Source organism: Vicugna pacos, chromosome 17 (assembly GCF_048564905.1).
Source record: "Vicugna pacos chromosome 17, VicPac4, whole genome shotgun sequence".
Lineage (NCBI taxonomy): Eukaryota > Metazoa > Chordata > Mammalia > Artiodactyla > Camelidae > Vicugna > Vicugna pacos.
In genome coordinates this window covers 48821368-48843894 of record NC_133003.1, presented here as the reverse complement: position 1 = coordinate 48843894, position 22527 = coordinate 48821368, and the positions used below count along the sequence as shown (strand labels likewise).

Genomic DNA, 22527 nt, shown 5'->3' with positions numbered 1-22527 from the left:
TTGCTAGCCTGCTCACCACCAAGCTGATGTGGATTTGCACACAGCGCCACATGCAGCCCTGAGGAACCCACTTTGGGGGAGCTTCACCTACCTTGCTGGGTGTGTCACCTCCGCCGTAAGACAGGGAGCCAAGGTAGATGGATAATTCTCAGTACTTTCAGAGTTCCCTTCTGTTCTGGCCTGTAGTCCTTCCGAGGATAAATGCCAGGGTTTTACACAGTCTACTAGGTCTTAGAGAAAACTTAAGCATTGACAACTTTTACCAAGAAAGCAGCCCAGCAAATTCCAGGCCCAGGGCAGATGGGCGAGGTTATTCAGGGAAGCTTCTGATGGACGAGGGGGTGGGAGTGGTTTCCTGTTTGGGAGTCTGTGGGTGGTCCTATGGAAAAGATAGGATGAAGTGGACCTGGCCTGGTCTGGGTCAAGGCCCAGAGGTGGGCTGGGCCAGAGCTTATGGGAGGCTGAGGGCCGTGTGAGGGTACAAAGCCCCCCAGGAGTTCCCTCCCTGTGTTTCTTTGCAGTGACAGCCCACACAGCGAGCCAGGGACCATTGATGAGGTTGACCACGACAATGGCACTGAGCCTCACACCAGTGATGAAGGTGAGTGACGGGGAATCGCAGCGCCTCCCCCCAACCCCTGCCCTCAGGATCATACAGTAGTTCTGCGTCTAATCGTTTAAGGAACTCCCGGAGTGCTTTCCAAAGTGACTGCAACATTTTGTATTACCACCAGCAGTGTATGAGTATTCCAGCTTCTCCACATCCCTGTCAACACTTAATATTATCCGACTTTTTGATTTTAGCCATCCCATAGAGGGTGTGAAGTAGTAGCTCAATGAGGTCTTGATTTGCATTTCTCTCATGACTAATGATGCTCAGCACCTTTCTACGTGCTTATTGGTCATTTGTGTATCTTCGTTAGAGAAATGTCTCTTCAGATCCTTTGCCCATTGTAAAATTTGGTTGTTTGTCTTTATTATGAGTTGTAAGAGCTCTTTCTGTATTCCACATATAAGTCCCTTATCAGATATATGACTTACAAACATATTCTGTGGTTTATCTTTTCATTTTCTTGATGGTGTCCTTTGAGGTGGAAAAATTGTTTAATTTCGATGAAATCGACTTCATCAGTTTTTCCTTTTGTTGCTCGTGTTTTTGGTGTTAAATCTAAGAACTCTTTGCCAAGTTCAAGTTCATGAAGATTTACCCTGTGTTTTCTTCTAAGAGTTTTAGGTTTTGTGTGTAGATAATCCATTTTGATTCAGTTTGAGTTAATTTTTGTATATGGTGTAAAGTAATGGTTCAACTTCGTTCTGTTGTGTGTGGCTATGTCCCAGCACCATGAACTGAAAGCAGTATTATTGACCCCATTGAATGGTCTTGGCTCCCTTGCAAAAGATCAGTTGCCCCTAGATGTATGGGTTTATTTCTGAACTTCCAGTTCTGTTCCTCTGATCTCCATGTGTGTCCTTGTGCCAGTACAACATTGTCTTCATTACTGTTGCTTTGTAGTACGTTTTGAAATAGACAAGTGTGAGTCTCTGAACTTTGTTCTTCTTTTTCAAGACTTTTTTTTGGCTATACTGGCTTCTTTGCAATTCCATATGAATTTTAGAATCAGCTTGTCAATTTCTGCAAAGAAGTCAGCTGGGATTCTGACAGGGACTGCGTTGAATTTGTAGATCAATTTGGGAGTATTGTCATCTTAATAGTGTTATGTCTTCTGATCCCTGAACATGGGATGTTTTCCAGTTTTTTATATCTTAATTCATTTCTTTCAGCAATAATTTGTAGTTTTCAGAATATGAATTTTGCACTTCTTTTGTTAGATTTATTCCTTAGTATTTTATTCTTTTTGAAGCTAATGTAAATTGAATTGTTTTCTTAATTTCATTTTCAAATTGTTCATTACAAGTGTACATAAATACAATTGATTCTAATATATTGCTCCTGTATCCTGCGACTTGGCTGAACTTGTTCATTCAAATAGTTTTTAGTGAATTCTTTATGGTTTTCTATATACGGATCCTAGCACCTTGAATAGACATCATTTTACTTCTTCTTTTCTAATTTGGATGTTTTTTATTTCTTTCCCTTGCCAAATGTCCCCGGCTAGAGCCACCGGTACAGTGTTGGTTAGAAGTGATGAGAATGGGCATCTTGTCTTGCTCCTCATCTTAGGGGGAAAGCCTCCAGACTTTCACCACTAACACCGTGTTAGCTGTAGGTTTGTCCTGGACGCCATTTATCAGGTTGAGGAAGATCCCTCCTAGTCCCAGTTTTCTGAATGTTTTTATCATGCTAGATTTTTGTCCAATGTTCTATCTTCATCTATTGAGACAATAATGTGATTTTTTTGTTTTTTTTATTCTATTGATTGATATATTAAAATATCAAGAGGGCTCTATTAATAATACCTGGTGGGAATGTAAATTCGTGCAGCCACTATGGAAAACAGTATAGAAGGTCCCCAGAAAACTAAACATAGACTTGCCACATGATCCAACAATCCCACTCCTGGGCATGTATCTGGAGAAAACTCTAATTCAAAAAGATACATGCACCCCAGTGTTCATAGCAGCACTACTTACAGTAGCCAAGACGTGGAAGCAACCTAAATGTCCATTGACAGATGACTGAATGAAGAAGATGTGGTGTATATATATATATACAATGGAATACCACTTAGCCTTTAAAAAAATGAAATAGTGCTATTTGCAGCAACATGGATGGTCCTAGAGATTATCCTACTAAGTGAAGTAAGTCAAAGACAAATATCATATGATGTCAGTTATATGTGGAATCTAAAATATGATACAAATGAACTTATTTATAAAACAGAAATAGACTCACAGATATAGAAAACAAATTTATGGTTACCAAAGGGGAAAGGAGTTGAGGGAGAGAGAAATTAGGAGTTTGGGATTAGCAGATAGAAACTACCATATATAAAATAGGTAAACAACAGTCCTACTGTGTAGCACAGGGAAGTATATTCAGTATCTTGTAATAAGCCATAATGAAAAGAATATGAAAATGTATGTATATATATAATTGAACCACTTTGCTGTACACGAGAAAGTAGCACAACATTGTAAATCAACTATACTTCAGTTTAAAAAAATAATGATACCTGGGACCTGGGCTTAGATCTCAGCTCATCACTCTCTGCATGTGACTCGCCCCTTGTGTGACACATTATTTCAACTCAGCCTTGGTTTCCTCACCTGTCAGATGAGGACAGTGTGCAGATACCGTTCGGAGGATATCACTTCCATGTGATAATATAAGTAGAAACTGTAGCACATAGTAAAAGCCTAATTTGTTCATGCAAGTAACAAATATGTATTGAGCACTGTCTCATCCCAGGAACTGTTCTAAAAGTGGGAAAACACAGGAAATAAAATAAAATCCCGATCTAATGGAGCTGACATTTTAGTAGGAAAGATCAGCGCAATAAAGTATCAAAACTACCCATTAGTGCACACACACACGGAAGTTCAGCTTGTGATGAAAGCTATGAAGAAGAATAAAACAAGAGAAGATGTTAGAGTGATCTGAAGTTGGTGCTTTGGTAGTTAGTTGAGGATGTTCAGGAAAGGCCTTGCTGAGGCGGTGACGTTTGAGTAAAGGCCTGAATGAAATGAGAAGATGGCTCACAGTGGTCAATAAATATTTGTGGAATGAGAATGAATGTGAATGTCTGGGAGGAAGGATCCCAGGGAGAGGCAATAGTAAGTGCAAAGGCCTAGAGGCAGGAAAAAAGCTTGGCATGTTTCAAAAGCATCAAGAAGGCTCTATGAATACTTACGCTATAGTGTTCAGGGATAAAGTGTACTGATGTCTGCAACTTACTTTAAAATTCATTAAAAAATTAGATGGATGGATAGAAGGATGGATGGATATGTGATAAAGCTAGCACAGTAAAATGTTAACAGTAGAATTTAGAAGATAGGTATGTGTATGTTCACTGTAAAATTTTTTCAACTTTACTTTGTCTTTGAAAGATGTCATAATACAGTGTTGGAGGAGAAACATCAAGAGGATGAGTGAGGCTGCAGAAGACTGAGTGAGGGGGAGGGCGGTAGGAGGCCAGGCCGCCTGGTCTCCAGGGCCCAGGGCACCGAGGACCTTATGAACCTTGAAGAGACACTTGGGTTTTGTTCTAAGCCCAGCAGGAAGCCTTCAGGGGATTTGCACAAGAGAGTTTTAAAAGATCCCTCTGGCTTCTGGGGGAAGAAATGACTCTACCAAGCAAGAATGAATGCAAGGTGGCCAGGTAGAGGGGCAGCGGTGGTCTGGACCTGGGTGGGGGTGGCAGTGGAGGTGGTGAGGCTGGTCAGATTCAGGAGACAATTTGAAGTAGTTGCTGATGGGTTAGGTACATGATGCCCCAAAGCGAGGCTTTGGCCTGAGGGGGCGAGTGAAGGGTGGCTGGGTTCCTAAGATGGGGGAAATGAGGGAGTTAAGTCAGTCTGAGGAGGGGTGTGGGAGGGAGTGGTAAGGGGGAGCATCACGTGTTCTCTTTCAGGTGTGATAAACCCAAATAACAGACTTCCTAATAAATGGTAGCTGTTACCACTGTGTCTCCCACCCACGCTTGCGGAGTGACATCTGCAAACAAACAGCTCTCTCACAGCTTGTGGCCAGCTCTGCTCCTCCTGCTTTCTTCTCTTCTCCCCCTTAAATTTTGCACTTTTCCTCGCTCCTCTAGATCACTACCAGTGACAGCTGGAGCCTCTGGAGCCCGGAGCCTCTGGAGCCCGGAGAGGCAGCCCCTCGTGCTCCTCCCAGCACAAGCATCTATACTGGGTTGGCTCCTTCAGCATTTCCAGGGGCCAGGCTCACAGGAAGCCCCTGGGGTCAAACCCAAGAGTGCACAGCCCTCAGGGTTCAGCTCCTGGTCTTGCAGATCCTCCGGCCTTTTTGTCTCTGTAGTGAGGCAGACAGACAGGTTACCCGGTGGTGCTAACACATGGCTGGTGTGAGATTCAAGGAGGCAGCAGAAAGAAGGATGGAGAGCCCTCCATTTTACTGAGAAGGTGACTCTGAGTCAAGGTCTGAGTTTACTTGCCCCATTTCACTGTGCTGTCACTTTGCATCAACTGTGTCAGAATAACATTTGAAGACATTTTTCAGGGAGCCAGCTAGTGAAAGCTGACTTAACTGTCTGAGGCCCGCTCCCTGCAGAAAGCCGCCCCAGGCACTGAGGACTGGGTCCATCCAAAGTCCCCTGCGTCTCACCAGCACCTGCACAGTCTACCTGAGCCAGCCGCTTACAAAGAGGAGCCCTAATGTGCGTGGGTGGGGTGGGGTTAACGGGGAGAGATTTCCATGCTGTCTGGGGCCCTTAGGAGCCATTAGCTCTGGTAGCAACGCCTCTCATCTGAAGCTGACTGTGTGCCGGGCAGCGTTACAGGCGCTTCGTGTGTAGTAACTCATTTCATCCTGTAAGGTAAGGACTGTTCTTATCATCCCCATTTTACAGAGGAAACTGAGGCTTAGAAAGGCAAACTAAGTTGTTCAAGGTCACACAGCTAAAAAGTGGCAAAGCCAGGTATCCTGGGCTTAGCTCCCTGATGGACGGGTGGATGGACAGACAGAATCAAGATGATCCATGAGGACCGAAACAGAGAGAGTCTTGTGGATGCTCAGTACCGGCAAGGTATCTGCAGGCTAGCGAGAGCAGGGGCCGCCTTTGTTACTCTTTGGTTTATTAGAATTTAATTGATCTATCTGTGTAGGTATATATATATAAAATATATGTATCTTAATGTTGAACATCTTTGTGTTTGCTTTAAAATACAAATACATTAACACTTATACACAATCCACTTTCTAACAAGTACGGGCACCTCTTAGGATACAAGCTATAACCCAGGTGAAATAAATCGTAGGCAGAATCTGCTGCTCCCCCAAAAGTAGTCTCCTCCCCAGACATCACTGGCTGTATGGTCTTGAGCAAACCACTTACACTCTCTGCAGCTCGGATTTCTTGTCTAGCTTTACCCCGTAAGCTAAAGCCATGGTAATTATAATCATAATCACAAGAGCCACTATCAACTGAAACCTAATGTATTATATGTCTGTGCTATGCTGAGCACTCATGCATTCTCTCTTTTTTTAGTGTATTAAAGTACAGATATAATTGATACAATTATGTCTTCTTATTTCGATATAATTGGTATATAATGATTTATTAGTGTCAAGTGTACAGCGTAATGATTTGATACATGGATATTTTATGAAATGATCACAGTAAGTGTGGTTAACATCCATCACTACACATAGTTACATATTTTTCCTTGTGATGAGAACTTTTAAGACCTACTCTCTTAGTAAGTTTCAAATATACAATGCAGTATTTTTAACTATAGTCATCATGCTGTATTTTATATCCTGTGAGCCATTTATCTTATAACTGGAAGTTTGTACCTTTTGACTCCCTTCACCCATTTGGCTCACCCACACCTCTGGCAACCACCAGTCTGTTCTTTGTATCTGTGAGTTTGGTTTGGTTTTTATTTTAGATTCCACATGTAAGTGAGATCATACAGTATTTGTCTTCCTCTGTCGGCTTGTTTCACTTAACACAGTGCCCTCAAGGTCCATCTATGTTGTTGCAAATGGCAGATTTCCTTCATTTTTTATGGCTGAATAATTTTCCATTGTTTATACACACCAGTCTTCTTTATTCAATGGACACTTAGGTTGTTTCCATGTCTTGGCTATTGTAGGTAATGTTGCAGTGAACATGGGGTCACAGATATTATTTGAAGTTAGTGTTTGCATTTCCTGTGGATAAGTACCCAGGAGTGGGATTGATGGATCATATGGTAGTACTATTTTTAATTTTTTGAGGAACCGCCATACTGTTTTCCATATTGGCTGCACCAATTTCCATTCCCATCAGCAGTGCACAAGGGTTCCCTTTTTCCACATCCTTGCCAACACTTGTTATTTCTTGTCTTTCAGATAATAGCCATTCTAACAGGTGTGAGGCACTATCTCATTGTAGTTTTGATTTGCATTTTCCTGATGATTGACGATACTGAGCCTCTTTTCATGTACCTGTTGGCCATCTGTATGTCTTCTTTCATGCATTATCTTTTAATCTTCCTAAAGGCAACTGAAGCTTAAGAAGTTATGTGACATGCCTGAGGTCACACAAACAAGATGTGACAGAACTGGGCAGTAGGGGTGTCCCAAGGGCAAGAGCCATGTTCTCACTGCTTAACCCAGGCAGGACCTATCACTGACCAGAGAAGAATAAAGGTTTGTTGGGCACACATGTGTGTGCAAAGAGAGGGGCTTGAGCGGTGCCCCAATAAGATTTCTCCCTCCCCCAAAATTAAGTTTGTGGACAAGTGTGTTAACTCAGGCTGCCATAACAGAAACCACAACCCGCGGGGCTTAAACAACAGAAATGTATTTCCTCCAAGTCTGGGAGGCTAGAAGTCCAAGATCCAGACGCCATTAGAGCTGGTTTCTGCTGAAGCCTCTCTTCCTGGCTTGTAGACAGCTGCCTTCTTGCTGTGTCCTCACGTGGCCTTTCCTCTGTGCCCGGGCAAAGAGAGCAAGAGGGATCTCTGACATCTCTTCGTCGTCTCAGAGGGACACCCGATCCGTCAGATTAGGGTCCTACCCTTATGACCTCATTTAACTTTAATTACTTCTTAAACACCTTATCTCCAAATACCGTTACATTGAGGGTTAGGGTTACAACATTTGGATCTTGAGGGAGACAATTCAGTCTATAAAAAGAGCTTTTAAGAGTTCTGGAAACCCTTAAAAATTGTGTAGAACATTTTACCTGGATGGGAATCCACACAAAATCTGTTTGATCTCCCAAAAGGTAAGAACCACTGACAGTATTATGAATGAACAAAGAGGGAGAGGGTTCATGGAAAAATGGAAACAGAGCTGGTATTGAGGGGTAGAAAAAAAATTCTTACAATATTGTTTTAATAAGTGTTAAAAAGTGGAGAAGAAGAGGGGCAGTGGAAAGGATATGGTATGTCAGCCCCTCAGAAACACTTTTGGAAGTTAGATGGCCTACCTGAGGTCACAGCATGGAGAGTGGGTCTGAGCCTAGGACCCACTATCCTGAGCCCCAGCCCATGCTTTCACCAGGCTTGCTGCCTGTGCTGCCCCGTAGAAGCCACGGCCACCTGAGCAAGGCTCCTGGCAGCCCTTCTACTGACCTCACGGCTGCTCTTCCCCTTGCTTTCCTTCTAGAAGTGGAGCAGATTGAGGCCATCGCCAAGTTTGACTATGTGGGGCGGTCCCCACGTGAGCTGTCCTTCAAGAAGGGGGCCTCACTGCTACTGTACCATCGCGCCTCAGAGGACTGGTGGGAGGGTCGTCACAATGGCGTGGACGGACTCATCCCACATCAGTACATAGTCGTACAGGACATGTGAGTGGGAGCTGGGACTTTCTGGGAAGAATGCTGTAATTGATTAGTGATGTCTGGAATGGGCATAGGGACTGGGGTACTGGATTGTATGCCAGTGATTTGCTCTCCCTGGTATGATACACTTGGTCTTCTGCAACAATGGACTATGTCTAACCTTCCTTTGAATGGTAATCCACTTAACAAATAAGCAAACTGCTCATCCATCAGAGTACAGTGTTTGGTGCCCTTGGCCCACCGTCCTGACCCACCAGACAGCCTCCGGGGCATTTATCACCCACTGTGGTTCTCAGCATCCAGTGGATCTGGCCACATACCTCTGCCTTCGTGGGCCTTCCCTGTAGCCAGTGGCCAGCCTACTGCCCTCTTAACTGGCCACCGTTCTGTTCCCCTGAGGTGACTCTTTCAGGGGAGGAGCAGAAGCAGTCATTCCTCATTTCCAGTTAAGAGGGCACTATTTTTAAAAATACAGTTTTAGGCATTTAAAAAGCCCTCCATCCCAAATACCTAGCTCCACCACACAGCCCAGAAAGCCTACACGTTCCATTCTTTGAAAGCCACGGAAGTTTCCTGCACACACAACCCCTCCAAGCTCCAGTCAGGCTCAGGTAGAGCTAATGTACCAGAGAAGCAGCCACCAAGCTGGGCCTCGAGGGGAGGGGTCAGATGCATGTGTTTTGATGGCAGAGGGATCGGTCTGGGGCCAGAGAAAAGTCCAGGGCGGGGCGAACAACAAGGGGACCCAAGGCAGCCCTCTGACGTCCCCAGGCCTCCAAAGGCAGGGACAGACCACTGGAAGGAAGAGGGCATGAGAGGAGGCGGGCAGGGCGTCCCAACAAGCTTGAGCCTCCTCACACCTGTCCAAGGCCTGGGGCGGGGGGGCGGGGGATGGGGGGCCAGGAAGGGATGGAGGCACCTTCCTCCACCCTCGCATAGCCCTGAAGTGCTTCTGTGGAGTCACCAGACTCAGCGCCCAGTGCTCAGATTTGTGGTGGCAGGGTGGCCTTCCCCATTTCTTGTCCCAGCCTAGAGCACCTGAGAGAGAGGAGCTTAGACAAGGGGAAGGAGCAGGCAGGCGTGGGGCGGCGCCACAGAGGGTCTCCTGCTGGAGAAGCTGACAGGCGTGGTAGGAAGGCGCGGAGTGGGAGGTGGCTCGGCCCCAGCTGCATCATAAACTAACCACGACATATGTGTTGATGCAGCCCCTCGGGTCTCGGCACATCCTGGGTTCTCTGGAGCAAAGTGCTTCCAGTTCACATCTGTCCTTCTCCCCAGGGACGATGCCTTCTCCGACAGCCTGAGCCAAAAGGCTGACAGCGAGGCCAGCAGTGGGCCACTGCTGGATGACAAGGCCTCCTCCAAGAACGACCTTCAGTCGCCTACGGAGCACATCTCGGATTACGGCTTTGGTGGGGTGATGGGCCGGTAGGAAACGCGGATTCATTCTCCCCTGCCTGTGCCATGCCCGTTCTTGTCTGATCGGGGAGAAGCAAGCGGGCAGTGGGGAGAGGGAGGCTGTCGTGGACCCTTGTTTCCCAAAAGATGTGATGCCAGGCACACCTGGTGGGCTGGCTGGAACAGGCCTAGGAATGCCAAGTGCAAACCCATCCAGCTTGGGGCGAGGGTGGAGGAGGTGGAGGAAAGACACATTGGCAACCAGTGCTTCTTATTTCAAATAATAACAACAAATGGGGGAGAGAGTTACAAATTGGCAAGTATTTTTCCTCTCTCTCTCTCTCTCTCTCCAGTTCTTACACCTCCTCACCAGTTTCTGTTGAAGACCTAAGTTGTTATATTTAAAAATGTAAAGCTCACTTACTCCCTGAAGTGCACTGCATCAACAAGTCTCACACCCACTCGTGTGGGGGGAAATTGACACTCGGCTCCACCCACATGCTTGGTGGGAGCCTCCTTGCCAATTTCATGCTCGGGTGCGTGGGCGGGGCCGTGTCCCGTGACCTTCCTGCCAGGTGAGGCGCTGGGCTCCTCGCTGTGTGTCCAGGTATAGTCCAAAGCCTGTGGTTGCTTAAATATTTATCAGAAAAAGAGAAGAAAAGAAAACCTGGCAGTTTCTCACTGCTTTCTTAATCAGATCCTCAGAATGTCTTATTTTCTGTTTTCTTTGGTGAAGAGGTCATGGGGTCAACCCACTCCCATGGGTACTTGAGGACAGAGAAATCAGCCGCAGAAGGAACACATGTCTATGAGTTTATTTCAGCCGAAGTCCCAGGGCCTCTTTTCAGTACATCCAGTGGAGTTCAGGGTGCTGTGACAGGTGGTGGAACTGCGGGGAGGGGGACAGTTGGGTGGGCAGGTGACAGAGACACAGACCTTCACTTCCCCAGGGGCCGGAGCCTCTCCTGCTCCCGTTTCCCTCTCCCGCTCTCCTCCCTCATCCACCTTCCTCTTGCTTTCTTTCTCAGCACCCTTCCTGTTCCACACCTGTGCTTTGGTCCTGTCGGGGTGCCCACAGGCAGTGCTTGGCTTGGCTGGTGGCACTAGGATGTGAAGCAGCACTGACCACACTGAGCTTAGTCCCCGTCACAGTCCATCCCCGCACTCTGTCCCCCTCCCATCCCCTCGCCACGTCAGCCTGCCCTCCCCTCACTAGTGCCTTAGAGGCTTTGGTGATTTCCCAGGATGCAGCGAAGCTTCCTGAGGGAAGAACCTCCTCAGAGTGCTTTCCCACTGAACCTCCCTCAAAGGCTGGCAGGGAATGTTATGCCCATTTAGCAGATTAATAAAGTGGGTCTGAAGGAGGTTGCAGAAGAGTCTGACAGAGACAGGACAAGGACTCGCCCTCCTTACAGAGACTCTAGTCCCCTTTCCACTCCACCACAGCCTCCCTGTGGGTGAAAGGTATCCAAATGCATGAAAGACATTCCAGTGATGCTGTTTTTACTCTTCGTGACTAGTTTTCCTAGATCTGGAAAAGCCTCATAGACAGCCCTTGGGGGAGGTGGGGGAAGGGTGACAACACTGGACTGTGTTCAGTTCCCAGGGGGGCCCCTCCTGTGTTTGCCGGGAGCTGGTAACTTTTTGGTACAGTCAAGCCTCAATGCTTCAGACCAGTTAGAAGCCCTTTGGAATCATGGAAATGTCTAAACCGCTTAAAACACACCATGAGCCTAACTAACCATCACCAAAACATTCCCAGGTTGAAATCCTCTTGGCCCCGACTTAGTGTAGACAAGATTCATTGTGTGATTAGCACTGGCACCGTCTACACTTGGACGCAGGTTGAGTCTGGCTGAATGAGGCTTCACTATACCTGCCCACTAGATTAGTGTGTAGTGCATGGCCCGCGGGTGGGCTGACCTGTTTTGACACTGGCTGGGGTTGACCTCTGCCCCGTGCCCCCGCCCCCTGGCTCCTTTGCAGAGTGCGGTTACGATCAGACGGAGCGGCCATCCCCAGGCGCCGAAGCGGGGGCGACACACACAGCCCGCCCCGGGGCCTGGGCCCCAGCATAGACACGCCACCCCGGGCTGCCGCCTGCCCCAGCAGCCCCCACAAAATCCCCCTCACCCGGGGGAGGATCGAGAGCCCTGAGAAGCGGAGAATGGCGACGTTCGGGAGCGCTGGCAGCATCAACTACCCTGACAAGAAGGCGCTCTCTGAAGGGCACTCCGTGAGGTCGACGTGCGGCTCCACCAGGCACAGCAGCCTGGGGGACCACAAGTCCCTGGAGGCCGAGGCCCTGGCAGAAGTAAGGGCCAGTGGGGAGGCAGGCTGCACCCGCCGACACCCCCAGAGGGACAGCGGGTGGGCATCTGCAGACTGGGGAGCCACTTCGCCCTTCACCCTGGGCCCGGGCTAAGCCAGAACATAACACAGGTCATGAGCTGGCTTCTATTCCCTTGCTGGCCTCCCTGTGGGAGCAGGAGCTGGTTAGGGGCAGCCGCTGGCCAGGGGGCCTGTAAAGACTGAAGACCCCAGTCTCCAGGGCTGGAGGGGGGATTCCTGGACGAGGGGGACGTGGTAATGGCAGGTGCCTTCCCCAGATGGCAAGATGGTACTCATCATTTGTTCATTCACTCATCTTTTCATTCATTCATTTGTTCATTGACATACTGATAGAGCATCTGTTGTGTGACAGTCACTGGCTGGCACAGAGGGTACTGTGATCACCTAAACGGACCCAGGCCCTGCCCACGTGGCCCCTTCGGTTTAGGGAAGAGAGAGAGATCAACCAGGAACACACACAGCTAGGAATGGCACTGGGTCAGGTGTCTTGAAGGAGTGGGACATGGCATACTGAGAGCCTGGAGTGTGGGGGTTGTTTCTAGGCTGGGAGAGACGCCCCCAGGGAGGGTAGTCCCTGAGATCCAGAGGGGAGGCAGGACTAAACTGCTGAAGCCGGAAGTGGAGAATGCGCTAGGCTCTTCCACAGCGCTTAGAGAAGCCTGTGCAATCTTTACACTTGCCAAAAAAAGCAAGCAAATTCATTTAAAAGATTATTATGAAACAGTTTGTTTAAACTGTCTAATAATTTGCGTAACTGCTTTCATGTGTTTTTGTCATCCTATCATAGTTCAGAAGTTTCCATTTTTCTAGAATTTGGGGGGATGCCTCTTATGCACCCCCTTCCCAATGTTTTCAGAACCTTGCAGGCTGAGAGAATTGTATTGTGAAGAGTGGCAATGCGTCCTTGTTCACAAGGGGAAGGGAAAGTTGTGAGCTTGGGGGCTATGTTCTAGAGGAGTCCAGGCGGGGTTCCCAGGGGGTACCAACACAGAGGAGCTCACCCAGCAAGGAGAACTTATCTCGGGATCTAGGCTGGCCCCACGTCCTGCTGCCCACTCCCAAGGGATCAGCACCTTAGCGTGGGTCCAGCAGAGGAGCCAGGCAACCTGCTGGCCCCTCCATTCTTGAAGGCCATCCTCTTGGGAAGCACTACCCTAGCATCCTCCATCACCTGGAAGCTCTTCCGAGGTCCATGATGGGGAGAGGGCTACCTGGGCCCTGGCCGAGCCCTTTACACAGGAAATCAAATGCCGTCTAGGCCAGTGTTTCCAAAGTAGCTCCCACAGCAGAAGAGTTCCATGGAATGTTAATAATCGAAGGGGAAAAGGTGCTCTGTGGTCAAGAAAGTTTGGGGAATGCTGGTCTGACAAAGTTGAATGGCTTGTCTGCAACATTTTTAAGAATTATTCAATATGTCAGTGTGCACTGTGAATCTTCAAGAAAGAGAGCAGGGCACACCCGTCTCCCAGACTTCTTTGACCTTTACTCACAGAGCATTTTGCCAGACTGGCCTTCACTTGGGGGATGCTGTGCGCATGTTCCATTTGCAGCTGTATCCGCACACTGTGATAGCTGCCATTCAAGAGCTGCTTTCGTGGACAGACGCAAAATAGCAAAGCAGGGGAAATTATATGTGACTAGCCAGGGGCACCCTGATGGCCTCCAGCCTGTTCCGCGCTGGCTCCGATGAGCGCTTGACTGCGGGTCCAGATGGGAGCTGTGGCCTGGGGAACCCCAGTAGTAGATGGAGGTACCTGAAATTCTCTGGTCTCAAAATATCCTTTAGGATTTAGATTTGAACCCAGTTAAAGAGGCTGTTTGGGTATCTTGCAGCACTGCCATCCAACGTGGGACGATCTCATGTGGGAGGAAGTGAAAAGTGATCCCTTTCCCGGCTGTCCGTCCTCCCTAGCGCCTCTCTGCAGCTCCACTCTGGGGATCACAGCAGCACTTTTCAGACTAACGCCAGGCTCACGCCTTAACAACTCAGCTGACCTTTCTCTGAGCTCTCTTTCCGGCTTACTCTTTTCGAGGGAAGAGTGATGGGGGTGGAGGGGCAATGATTATATTTTTTTATTAGTTTTGCCTTCTGGCTCACGTCAGAGTAAAGCCAACAGAGTAGTGATGTCAGTGGGGACTTAATTTAAGCAGATGGGCATGGAAAGCGGGCTTTATCACTGCAGGGTTGGGATATAGCGAAGGTGGGGAGAGGACGGCCATCTCCCCCATCATGCAGAAACCCCCCACAGCTGCTCCTGTGGATAAAAGCACAAACAGCCTTTTCTTAAAGTAGACAATGTTATGGGCAAAGGAGAAAATGTCATGGGGAAGCATAAATGCTAATATTCGCTGTTAGCTAGTTATCAGTGTCTCTTAACAAAGCAAAACTGTGGGCTGAGGCCCTGACTGAGGCCAGGTTGGAGCTGGTCCTAGGGGCCCAGGGCAGGCAGGAGGCCACCCGAAGCCAGGGGAGGAGAAAAGATAAAAGAAAATGTGGGTGGAGAAGGGGCTGGCCAGGATATCTCCAGGCTCCAGCCCCATCAGTCTGACCAGACTTCCCGTTTTTTTCTGGTTTGCCTCAGTGCAGAAAGGCAAGTGTGTCTCAGTAGTCATCCTTGTGCCTAAGGTTGTGCCAGCATCTGTCAGCAGTGGTTGTAAGCACTGTCCCTCATCGTCCCCTCGGTGACCCAGCTCAGCCTGAGCCTGAGCCACTCCTCCTGCTTCTAATATGGAGGCGTCCCTGGAAAGTCCCATGTGAGCTGAGGATGCTGGCTGAAGGTTGCTCGAGAACCACTGACAGTTCACAGTGCTTCATCACGTCCACGGTCTCTTCCCATCTTCACGGCGAGCAGTGGGCTTTCAAGCTCATGGACCAAGTGTGGTGCAGAGCGACTGAGACTTGCTCGAGGTTGCACAGCAGCAGTGGCTGGGAAGGCCTCTCCTTCCCAAGTCCAGGCAGGCTCTGTCCGAGCCCAGGGCTCCGGGTTAAATGCTGACATCCAGTTCTAGTGTCCCCTCCTGGAAGCTGAGCCCCTGGCCGTGTGGCTGCCTCTCCAGGCTGCCAAAATCTGTGTGTGTGTGTCAGTCAGTGTGCTCTCATACTGATGAGCTCTTAAATACTGCAATATCCCAAGGAATTGCATAGACAGGTGAGGATCGTTGTTGCTTTTTTAAATTTCCATTTTTTGAAAAACAGTATTTTCACGTTATAATACAAAGAATAAAGTAACAAAGCCATCATTCTGGGGATAATGTTGCAAACATTCTGATATATAACCTCCAAATAATTTTCCTATGACAGGGAGTTTGTTTTGGTTTTTTTCCCCATAGTAGTAGTTAGGGGCATGAATTCTGGAGCCAGACTACTATGCTGCTAACTAGCTGTGTGACCTCTGGCAAGTTACTTAACCAGTCTGAGCTTCCATTTCCTCAGGTGGGAAATGACCGTAATGATAGTTCCTACCAGATGAGTGTGAGGGTGAATTATTAGGGGAAGGGACTTGAACTGGTGCTTGGTGTCAGCCATCACTGCCATTGTTATTGTCATTATTTGTGGGTGCTGTGTGCTGGGTGCCATGCCAAGCTCTTCGCAGCAACCATATTTAATGTACTCATCAACCCCCTGAGGTCAGTCTTACACTTACCTGTAATTTACAAAATACAAGTTTACTGCCTTCTCAGCCAGTCGCTTGCCCTGCCTCCTGTAAGTCAGCTTCTGGTGCAGGCGATAATCCTCACTGATTTTCCCACATGGTTGTAGGACACCTGGGGGTTGAGTCTCCATCCCAGCCATGATGCTTGTAGGGACGCCTTCCTAAGAAGCCCACAAGCTGGTTAGCAGCCCCAGCAGGACTGGACCCCCGGCCTTCTGACTCTACAGTGACCAGAACCCTCTCTGTCGCCAGGACATCGAGAAGACCATGAGCACGGCTCTGCACGAGTTGCGGGAACTGGAGAGGCAGAACACGGTCAAGCAGGCGCCAGACGTGGTGCTGGACACCCTGGAGCCCCTGAAGAACCCTCCAGGCCCCATCAGCTCGGAGCCCGCCAGCCCCCTGCACACCATCGTCATCCGCGACCCCGACGCCGCCATGCGCCGCAGCAGCAGCTCCTCCACGGAGATGATGACCACCTTCAAGCCAGCCCTGTCCGCCCGCCTGGCCGGCGCCCAGCTGCGCCCGCCCCCCATGCGGCCAGTGCGGCCCGTGGTCCAGCACCGGTCCAGCAGCAGCAGCAGCTCGGGCGTGGGCAGCCCGGCCGTGACGCCCACCGAGAAGATGTTCCCCAACAGCTCAGCCGATAAGTCAGGCACCATGTGACCGGCGGGGCGGGGCGGGGCGGGGCGGGGCGGGGGCGGCACCGCCCTGGCCCGCCGTGGCCCGCCCCGGCCGAGCGTGGCCTCTGTGACTTCCGCGGCCTCCCAGGGCTCCTGGCCTCGTCGGGCAGGGACCAGAAGGTCAGCCTGGGAGCGGGTCTGTGCGGAGCGGAGGTTCGGCCGCAGCTGCAGCTCCCGTCCAGTCGGGTGAAGCCGCGGGTGCGCGCGGGTGACCGGAGCAGCGCGGAGCCGGCGCCCCGAGGACGTCGCCAGGTGTTAAATGGCTTCGCCTGCATATCATCACTGGAAAGTTATTCTCTCGACCTTGTCTCTGCATACATAAATATGCGTATGTGTGTGTGCATATGTACGCGTATATATGTATGGCTGTGTCTGTAGGTGTGTGTATATATATATATATATTTATGCATCTATATACTAGATCTGGACACACGTACTAAATGTATATAGGATCTCCTTTTTCTTTTTATGAAACTTAGATTTACCTCAGACCCATGCCACCAAACATCTCCCGCTGAGTTATTTGGTGGGATTTGCAGGGACTTTTCTGGGAGAATTAAAGGCCCACAGTAACTGCGAATGAAGCAATATAACACTAACCTGCAGAAAAAACAAAACCAGTCTCCCACTGTCTCCAGAAGCCGTGGCCTTCCAGAACAGTCTGCCCCTAAAGGAAGGGTGGGGCAGGCGGTACCCCAGGCAGGCTGCTCCCAGAGGCGGAGAACCCTTCACAGAACCCACTCCCCGCCCACCCCAGAGGCCCTGCCTTTCCACCCGGAGGCTAAGGCCAACAGCACCCCCACAGCACGGAGGACGCTGGGGAGAAGAGCCCGGACTGCAGTGTCCTGTGTTCATCTGCAGAAGAGGGGGTGGTGAGAGCTGAGCCCCGCCGTAGCACAGTGTTGTGTTGGTTGGGAAAAAGGGAAGAAAACCAAACACAGTGGCGTGGAACACTTCAAAACCCAGAAACGCTGTAGGAATGAATCTGTGGTAACTATAGAGGTTTAACTTATACCATTTTTGAAATATTTAATTTGTCCTTTTCCTCTTTCTACTAATTATACTGTGTCCGATTTGGAACTAAACAGGCAAGGAGGCTTCGAGTCCCATCATTTTACTTTGAAATCAGGCCATGACGCACTCTGGCTGGTGGCCTCTTGCATGAAACCCACGGGCCCTGAGTGCCCAGCTCAGACCAGGCCGAGGAGGCAGTCTTTGGCCCTTTCTGTCCTAGAGAACGCTTCCCTCTCCTCCTTTCCTTCACTTCTCCCCACCTCCTCCTGAGCATTTGACCCTGTGGAAAATAGGAGGGTAGAATTGGAGGTGGGGTGATCTTCAAGTTGCAGGAGCAGGGCTTTGACCACTTGTCTGGGAAAAGGCCTCCTGGGTCACTCTTGGGCCATTCCATTTGGCTTCCTCTTTTGATGTCTTTGTTTCCCAGAGATGGGTTGTCTCTGAATAATGGAACACAGGCTAATAGGGTCCTAACGGGACCCACGGAGCCAAGGGTAACCTCACTGTGCTCCAGCCTCCTCTCTCCCTCCCTCGAGACCTCTGAGAGTGTCTTCATGGCCATGGTTTGAGTCCCACCCCTGCCTCTTAGGAGCTGTGGGACTGGGTGTGTCACTCAGCCCCTCGAGGCTCCGTTTCCTGCTCTGTAAAAGGAAGAGTGAAGATGCAACGTAAGTGAACAAGCTGTGTGAACGAGGAAGCCCTGCGCCAACACAGTTGCTCTTTTCACTGTCATCAGGAAGGTGAAACCTGTCCAGCACCTTCCTTTTGAAACCTCCTAATGACATTGAAGACGTGGGCAGGAGAATTTGCCTACCAGCTTCGTAAGAGCCATGAAGTACAGCCCTGCAGGTATATCGCCCATGGATGCTGGACATTACATCACTACCCTTTCAGTCCATTGGATTCAGTTTCACCCTCTCCTCTGGTCTCCTCCGGACAAGGGTAAAATGTGCCCCAGAGGGAGGCACTGTTAAGCCACAGTCCCTGGGTGTTAGGGGTGGTGAGCCATGCTGCCTTCCCCGAAGTACTGGCGTTGCGAACACCCAGAGGAGGGAAGAATGCTGGGGAGAGGCCAGTGACAAACTTGACCTTCCTTGTTTTGCCTAGAACTCCTGGAAGAGCCTCAGAACCAGCTAGGAGCCCTCTGCCTTCCGCACATAAAGATACCCCCATTTTACAGCTTAGGAGAGAAAGTGAGGCCTTGGGCTGGCTGTGACTCACCCCAAATTTAGTAGACGAATGAGGTGGGGGTGGGGTCCTTCTGGCTCCTAAAGTCACTTATTTGTAAGGATGCTCTGAAGTCCAGCCAGGATACAGGATTTTCTCATTTTTGCCCCTTAAATGCAGTAACCTCCTGTGCCCAAAGTCGCAGTCTCTGCTGTGACTACCAGATGAAAAGCAAAAATCTGAGCTGACAAATCTGTTGCCTGATGTACATAACACCAGTCAGACCATGTGGGTTTTCCTGTGAATTGACTAGCTTCATTTTTCCTTACTGAAAATGGACCTACCTTTTACTGAATTACAGGAAGGCAGAGCCTCAGCTGTTTTCTTTAAACACCTATTTTTCCATTGGGAAACGGCTGATGAGTTCACATTTAGGGACACTCACACCCTACTCATCCAGCCCCAAATCTGAGCCCTGACGCAGAACCAAATGGAAAAATCCTCCCCTCCCTGGCCATCTGTCACCCTGCATGTCTCAGGCCCCCTCCACACGCACCCAGGCCCACCCACGGTCATGAGCATTGGCATTCTTCTCCTGACTCCTGCCTGTGTTAGTCCACTATATATTGCTGTATTTGCTTAAATGCTGGAAAGTAACTGTTAAAATGTGAAACTGTAATTTTTTTTAAAGGCTACAGTTAAATTATAGCCAATGCCACTCACCAAATCTTTGCACCTAGTAGATAGATCAATGTAAAAAACAAATACCAGAAACCTAACTGTACAGTGAGTGTGGGGGAAATGTAGTAACCTAGTTAGTAGTTCTCAATATAACCAATTGTACGAGGGGAAGTGGTGTTTACCTCCTTGTCCATCACCATTACCGAAAGCTGTTCTGCTCAGTTTGTTGATAACGGGCAATTTTTTTGTTTTGTTTTTGTTTGGGTTTTGTTTTGTTTTGTTTTCGTTTTTGTTTTAATTTTTGCTTCACAGAATGATTTCTTAACCTTCGACTTACCCTGAGGTCAAGCCTTTTGTCTTTATGTGTAACTGGTGTTCAGTCTATTTTAGGAATGAACCAGCAAGACGTTCATTTAAAACTGACCAAAGACAATTCATTCCTGGTCTAGTTTCCTGGGCCTGGGGCCCAGCCGCCAGCCTCGAAGGACCTTTCTCCGATGTGATTGAGAGCCAGTCGCGCTTCCTACCCCGCTCTCCCTCTCTCCCTTTAGTCCCCTTTCCTCTTCAAGAGCTGCTCTGAGCTGTGGGATTCTATGAAAAACTCTTGCCTTTCCTTGTTTTCAGTGCTAACGATTTCTCACCTTGAAGCGCCTTGTGAACCCCGGACAGAGCGCACGACTGGCGGGAGCTGTTGGCTTGGACACTGGACTTGGGGTCTTTTCTCTGAGGTCGCCAGGCCGAGAGGCAGGAGAGAAATGGATTCCCAAGGGACGGAAGGTTCCTAGTCAGTGAAGAAACCCAAGTGGGAAGAGATGCAAGAAAGCGGAGACATCCCCCGGCTACCAGCCGGAACCAGCAGCTCAGCGACCTGCCTTACAGACACTTCAGAACTGGTTTGCGGTACCCGAAGGGGAGCCAGTGCGGGGACGGGCCTTGCGCGGGGCTGGCCTCTCTGATGGAGTCCCTTGGAGTGCCTTGCCGGGTGTGTGTCTTCTCATCAGGAGGCACAGATGCAGAGGACTTCCTGGGACCTGGTCATTACTTGGCGTTCAGCGCCCGCGCGCGGCTGATGGAAAACCACCTGGACTTGAGTGACGGTTCTTCCTCTCGGTCTCTCTCCTCCTAACTTTTCACGCATTCTGATGGTTCCACACGAGAGCAAATGCCTCATCCTCCTGAGAAACCCAGAGGGAAGAATGGCTGGCTCACAACCGTGGCGGGGGGCCCTGCTGGGCTGGGCAGGGTGGTCAGGGAGGACATGGCAGGAGGAGTGACCCGAGGTGTTGCTAAGATGATTTTCTGCTGTGCAGAGCTAATGCTGATGTCTCGTGTCAACTTCCCCGGGTTTCTGGGGTCTCGGCTCCACTGAGCAGCCGCGTAGAGAATTCCCCACATACCCAGAGCTGCCAGGGACACGGAGGGAAGGGACCTGGCTGTCAGGTCAGAGTCCTCCTGGCCTCTCTGAGGTAGATCTGCCAGTGTCCCCCGTCCCTTCCTCTGGGACTGGCCGAATGGCCAGCGCTGCCCCTTGCTGACACCTCCTTTCTGTGTGAACTGTCCCAGGCAAACAGCAACGTTGAACCAGAGCAGCCAGAGTGCACTTTGCTTTCCTCGGACGGAAGTAGATTCTAGCCAGAGTTTCTGCCCAGGCTCTAGTCCCGGCAGTGTGACTGTTTACACGGTTTGGCAATAGGTTTGGTTCTGATTGCTTCAGAGTGGCTGGTCTATTTTGTTTCCTTTGGTTTCCTTCCTCCCCAAACTATCAGGAAAAACAGACCGAAACCACCCTAGGAAATTGCTGGTTGCCTGTTCCCAAGTGATGACGTGTTGCCCTCACCCGGATAGCGTTTCTCTTACAACCCAGCGCCCGTCCTCTAGCGTGTCTGCCTGGATCCTCTGTCGCGTATTCTGATGGTGCCTGCTGGTTTGATGTGGAGCTATCCTGTGAAATAAAACAGCTTAACTTTTCTCAGACGTGCTCCGGTGGCTTTTTGGAAGGGGGACGTGGCACCTGGGGGATGGGGACGGGGTGGAGGGGAGGGTGCGAGGGACGAGTGGGTGTTCCGACGCTCCAGTCCACAGTCTGTATGCTTCCCCCAGGAACCATCCCTGAAATGTCCTGTAGCTCAGATCCAACAGGGTGAAGGCCAAGGTTCCCAGGAGGAGTGTGTCCACTCTGGAGTGAAGTGATGAAGGTAAGTGTGGGGCGTTGGCCGGGAAAGCAAACACTGGAACTGTCCGAGCAAAGGCAAGGGGGAGGAGGAGCTGTCACCTGCAGAGAGCGCCTCTGAGAGTTTAAGACAAATCATCTGAGGCCACTGGATACCGATTTCCAATGTGACACAACAGCTTACACAATACTTTAGCATCTGCACACGTGTGACACAGCTCCTTGGAATTCTTTACGTGTGTGTGAAGTGTTTATTTGTCACCTCTTTCCGTCCCAGGCACTAGATGAAGCCCTTTACATGCATTATCTCATCAAATTCTCCAAACGGCTGTTAAAGGTAAGTACCCTTCTTAAACCCCATTCTGCCGAGGAGGAAACTGAGGCTCTGAGAAGCTAAGCATGTTGCCCAGGGTCCGGCTAGGAAGTGAAGGAGCCAGACCCCGAGCTCGGTCTGTCTGACACCGCAGCCGTGCCGCTTACACACTCACGTCCTGCACTGTCCCTGAGCAGGCTCGTCACAGCGGGATCGGCGGCAGGACCTTGTGATCAAGGCAGCTCACCGTGGGCTGCACTCAGGGAAGACTCCAAGGCCTTTTTCTTTCTGATGAGCTCTCTTTGTGGAAGAGAAGGTCCTCTGGCCACTCAGGGAGTCCATCGTTCCCCGCGTAACCGCTCATCACTCGGCCCCTTGCTAATTCCAGGCTCCAGTGTGGCGAACTGGGTCTTGGGTGTGTTCCATAATCTGTTTAGTTGCTCAAAGCTGTCGTGCTCACTTGAGAGCCCCAATCAGAGGCCTCACATCCATTCAACAAGGGTGCAGGAAGCACCTTGGTGTGAGCCTTGCCCTAAGTTGGCTGCGGGGGAGACAGATGCCCGAGACCTGGTTCCTCCCCTCAAGCTGCTTACAGTCTAATGGCACAAAACTATTCCTCCAGAATCCTGAAGTCAGCTTTGACTCTCGGTGACAGTGATCCAAAGGACAGCATCTCTGACCC

General features: G+C 49.7%; 1 protein-coding gene across 5 annotated transcripts in view; it reads left to right on the top strand.

Annotated features, from left to right (window-relative positions):
- Positions 1-21330, top strand: part of SRGAP3 (SLIT-ROBO Rho GTPase activating protein 3) — a 286557-nt gene extending 265227 nt beyond the window's left edge. For 3 of the 5 annotated variants that reach the window (XM_072941761.1, XM_072941762.1, XM_072941759.1), the window contains 5 exons: positions 522-601; positions 8240-8420; positions 9693-9842; positions 11799-12126; positions 16070-16507. In XM_072941761.1, the coding sequence (XP_072797862.1) occupies positions 522-601; positions 8240-8420; positions 9693-9842; positions 11799-12126; positions 16070-16483 (1153 nt within the window). In that variant the 3' untranslated portion in view covers positions 16484-16507. Of the gene's footprint in view, positions 1-521; positions 602-8239; positions 8421-9692; positions 9843-11798; positions 12127-16069 lie in introns of all 5 variants that reach the window. The other 2 variants (XR_012060775.1, XM_072941760.1) reach the window with 2 other exon arrangements.
- The last annotated feature ends 1197 nt before the right edge of the window (positions 21331-22527 follow it).